At 29.7% G+C, this 5,103-nt stretch overlaps 2 protein-coding genes across 9 annotated transcripts in view; one reads left to right on the top strand and one right to left on the bottom strand.

Moving 5' to 3' along the window:
* LOC100574854 overlaps nt 1-5,103 on the top strand; it is a 276,000-nt gene that overhangs the window by 245,446 nt on the left and 25,451 nt on the right. The window lies entirely within an intron of this gene.
* The window catches only part of LOC100573439 (modular serine protease), a 14,729-nt gene that overhangs the window by 5,149 nt on the left and 4,477 nt on the right, over nt 1-5,103 (bottom strand). For all 4 annotated transcript variants that reach the window (XM_029489214.1, XM_029489215.1, XM_029489213.1 and 1 more), the window contains one exon: nt 2,470-2,629. In XM_029489214.1, the coding sequence (XP_029345074.1) occupies nt 2,470-2,629 (160 nt within the window). The remainder of the gene's footprint in view (nt 1-2,469; nt 2,630-5,103) is intronic.

Here is a 5,103-nt window from a genome sequence, read left to right as displayed (position 1 = left end):
TTTTCTTTTGTTTTTCACGGCGCTTTTGAAAATTACTGGGAATTTTAAATTTTTACCTCCCCAATGCACCAACGATATTCACTTTCCAATCGAACAAGATACTGAAGTTGATAATCGAAGCATTATTTCGACTACTTATCGTGTACACAGACACAAAAACAAAAAAATAAAAATAAATATAAAAACACGTGTTTTTACACGTCATTGTAAAATCAATACATTCATCGTTCCACTCAGAATCTTAAATGATTATTAATAGCTCGAAAACATTTAAAATATTTAGAAAATATTATCATAAAATAAAGAAAATGTCAGTATCTCATGTACCTATATATGGTTATTCATTTGTTGGTTGTTCTAAAAAAATAAAATAGATACCTATTGTAAACAACTGAATTTTTATAATCCCCGTTTTCCTTTATTATTTTATTTTTTATTTTTCTAATTATTAAGAAAGTTCTTAGAATTTTTTTTATTTTTACTCTCAACGTCAACTAAATCCTGTCATCTAAAAAAAACTCCATCAAAATGAAAATCTTTGCATTTTTAATGCTCTTACAAGTGCTAAAACTTAAGAGGTACAAAAATAAAACATGTATTATAGGCACAATTTTTTGTTTTTTTTTTTTGGGAGGGGGGGCTATTCAATTTAGCCTTTTCAAAAAATTGTATTTGAATTGTAGTAAATTGTGTAAGTATTAATAATTATTTGATTTTATTTACTAATACAGTAAACATTTGAAGAAATTATGTTATACAGTTTAAGGGGGCTGCAGCCGGTTTTGACAAAAGTCGAAACTAATGTATATTGACCAATCTAAACATTAATTTTGTTTGTTATTGTGTTTTTAAATATATTTAAATCCCGTATCATAATATAAACCTTAAGGGGGAGGGAGGGAGCTCCAGTCAATGAAAAAAAGTAACTTTTAGACCAATAAGCTAGACAAAACTGGAAGAATTTGGTTTGACAGATTTTAATTTTGAAAAAATGGTTGAATTTATAAACTTCTAGACTATGTTTCTTAGGAATCACTTTTTTTATTTAAAATCAGATGTGCCCAAAATAAATACAAATGTAATGCAATTATTTCATGGGATTTCTAAAAAAAAAAATGGTTATTTTAAGCTCATTTTAAATTGAAAATTGAATATTGACTTCCTAAGAAACCTATGTATTTTATGAATGAATTCAAACATGTATAAAAAATTTAAATCGGACATTCCGAAGTATGTGCAATTTACCACCGCTTATTGGTCTAAAACGTAGGAAAAATACGTGAGCTACAGCCCCTTTAAGAGGACGTTACCCATGAATATACACTGTTTTAAAAACTGTTTTGCGCCGTACAAGTTTTATCTTTCTGTGTTTGTAGTAATGGCTCCAAAATTTCTGAAAATATAGGGTACACAATTATCTATGCAACAGCATGCCTATATTTTAGATAGCATAAATAAAATAAAAGTTATTTGCTTCTAAAGATTTAGCTTTTTTGTTTTTTTTTTCATTTCTTTATAAAAAATTTTGGATTGTGCTATTAAAAAAAAGGAATGCTGTTGCATAGATAATGTTCTTCTTTACGTGTTGTGAAATCTTGGTGTTTCTACAACAAATATGACGTGAAAAATAGTTTTTGCTATGATGTAAATTTATAAGACGGAGACAGCACATTCAGGTGTGACGGCCTCTTAAAGAACGATTCACATGATTTCCAATAGTTGGTAATCGGATCCACCCTCAGAACATAGGTTTAATAATAGTATTACAAGTTAGTAATTACAATATATATTTTAACTGATGAATTATAAATAATAATTAATATTTCAATTTGTCTAGAATATATTCGATACCAGATAATAGTGTTTTTTTTATAAAAATTTCCAATTTCGATTCGATGGTTACAATTATAACATAATATATTATTACATAAGAACGCAAAAATATTGTAGTTTGTTTTACTAAAAATATTTTTCATTTTTCTAATAGGTAAGTGTAGGTACGGTTATTATATGGAGGTACCTACATTAATGTAGAAAATTTATGAAAAAAAAAATATATCCAACCAACTGCGCCATGTAACGTTAATTCATAATTGTTGTTTAATTAATTGATGTACTAAGTTTTGTTATTAAAGACAAAAAAATCATTTTTATAATGATTTTTATACATATGATTTACATGATGAGTCCTATGTGCCCTATTGAGATTAGGATGGTCTGGTATCATTGATGATAATAAGATACTTATTTAACAGTGATGCCACTTAAATTATGTAATATACTATTGGAATAATGTTATATATTTCAAAGATATTTTATCATGGGGTGTGGGGGGCAGAGCCACCCATGAGTCTATTTCATTTAAATATATAAAGCCCCTCCCAAGTCAATAACTGAAATAGCACATATTCACGTATCACAGTAAAATAAATACTTTTATCACTAGATTAGAATCTAAATGTGAATTACTTGAATAATAAGTCGTACAAAACTTATCAAAAGTCAGTAAGTGTTTATCTTTGGTTGAAAACATTTTTTGACAATTTCTGGTGTCGATGAATTGAACAGTTTCTCCAAATAAAACAGAATAATTTGATGTTTCATTTTCCTCTCCTTCAGAAGCGAAAACCTGTAAGAATATGAAACAGCCTTATGTATTTAATGTCATATTTAATAAGTATAAATACATGTATATTGTGGCTTGGTGTGCACCATGGTGCAGTGCGTGTACTCAACTGCGGAAATGCACTGAGTGTATTTAACGGCCGGCGTTGCTAGTTCCCGGATGGGTTACCACACGGGATTTTTAGCAACGAATCTTTGCCACACATACAAAACACGTTTTCTACCATTTTTCCCATTACTAACGACCCACAAAAAAACAGCTAATGGCATAAATTGCCGGGCTCAAGCTCAATAGAAAAAAAAAAAAATACTTGTATAAATGTCATGTATGTATAAAATATTAGATGCAAATAAATATAAATTTAATATATATATATATAAACCACCAGAAAAGTAGGTAATTCAGATGTCAAAAATATAGCAGTAGCGCCATCTGTCCAGGAAAAAATAAAAAAATTAGTATATTGTTTCAGATTTTATAATAATAGCGTATTATAATATATTGGTTCCTATACGTTTGATGATTTTTATTATTGTTTTTTGCCAATATATTGTATATACTAGCTGATCCCATGCACTTCGTTGCCCGTTAAATGCACCAACTCTCTATGACTCAAACTTTGTTCAATTCATTATTTAATATTCAGTGTATGGCGTTCAAAACTTATCTTAATTTTTCCGTGGCCCAGAAAAAAAATCCTAATTGTTTAACTCCATTGGGGTGTAACACAGTAAACACTGTAAACACTGTGGAAGCAATGTCTTTTTAAGTATAAAATATATTATATTTAAATGTATGGCCATCTCGATCGGCATTGTCTTTCAGATTCGCAGCAGTAAGTATATAATCAGGTAGGCAATCTACCTGCGGTAGATCGCGGACCCCGTGCTGCTCATAGGTAAGTGTATAATTTAAATTTAAAGTAGGTATCAAAGTTATACCAAGTTTGTCATATTTACTTAATTCAACCTTCGGTGGATTAATATAATCAGTTACTACAAATCCTAATCTAACCTAACCGTACTAAAATCCAATGAATAAAAATGTATATATAAAGAAAAAAAAGGTGGGTAAGTGGATGTCGCTCTGCTGTACAGTAGGTTACAAGTGGGTCACTGTATAATGGATAGTATTAAATTTGAATTCAATGATTTAATATCACTGTATAAGAAAAACGATTCTGAGTGGAGACAGTTTGTCAATCTAGGTATTAGACATACCTATTATAGGTATACTTATCTATAGTATTAAAAAAAAATTGACCTATAATATGTATTAATAATAAATTCCAAATTAATCATATCACAATATCAATCAGGTAACGCGTTATACATCAACAACAAACCGTGGTACTATCATAGATATATAATAGTATACTTTAGAAGTTTCAAGTACCCACAAATAATATTATCAGGGTTTGAAACCGTTTTCAAAACCGACTTCAAAAACCGTTATAAGCCGTTTTAAAACCGAAACCGAAACCGTAATCAAAAACCAAACTGAAAAAAACCAAAACCGGAAAAAATTGGATACCGGTATTATAATTTAAAACCGAAACCGAAATAAATTGGATACCGGTATTAAATTTAAAATCGAAACCGTAAAAACTTGGAAACTGGTATTAAATTCAAAACCGAAATCTGAAAAAATTGGAAACCGTTATTTTTTTTTTTAACTGACGTGTTTTTAAATACATAAATTCCATTAATACGCATAATTAATAATCATAATAAAATTGAGATCATAATTAATTTTGTTGATAAACATTTCATTATTCGTAAAATTATTAGTTGCTTTATAAATAGTAATGACATAAATTAAAGTTACTAGCAAATACTATATATGACAATTGGCAATACGGAACAAGGAATGACAATTGTATAGACGACGCGACATAGCCCCCTGAAAATACTTTAGAAACCGGTATACAAAACCGAAACCAAAACCGAAATTTCTTAATACCGGTATTGTTAAGTTGAAACCGGAATATTTAGAAACCGGTATTCAAAACCGAAACCGAAACCAAAATTTCTTAATACCGGTATTGTTAAGTTGAAACCGAAATCGTAAAATTTCAAAACCGATATACAAAATCGAAACCGAAACCGAAATTATTTCAACCAGTTTCAAGCCCTGATATTATACAATCATTACAATCACAACAAAATAACTAAAATAGTTATTCCAGGTTTTTAGGGTTCCGTACCTCAAAAGAAAAAAACGGAAGACATATAGGATCACTTTGTTGTCCGTCCGTCCGTCTGTCAAGACCGTTTTTCTCAGGAACGCGTGGAGGTATCAAACTGAAATTTCTATATGATACTCAGGTCTACTGTCCGTGGAAGCTGTAGAAAAATCAACCTTCTAAGCCAACGCAATCAAAGATACAGCCATTTACGCCGCAATTTTCGAAACTCGCACGGGAATCAAAACCTACAGGGTACTTCCCGTGAACTTAGAATCTTGAAATTTCGTAC

Source organism: Acyrthosiphon pisum, chromosome A2, assembly GCF_005508785.2.
Source record: "Acyrthosiphon pisum isolate AL4f chromosome A2, pea_aphid_22Mar2018_4r6ur, whole genome shotgun sequence".
NCBI lineage: Eukaryota > Metazoa > Arthropoda > Insecta > Hemiptera > Aphididae > Acyrthosiphon > Acyrthosiphon pisum.
The sequence above is the reverse complement of the archived record's forward strand: the minus strand, read 5'-3'. Positions and strand labels throughout refer to the sequence as shown.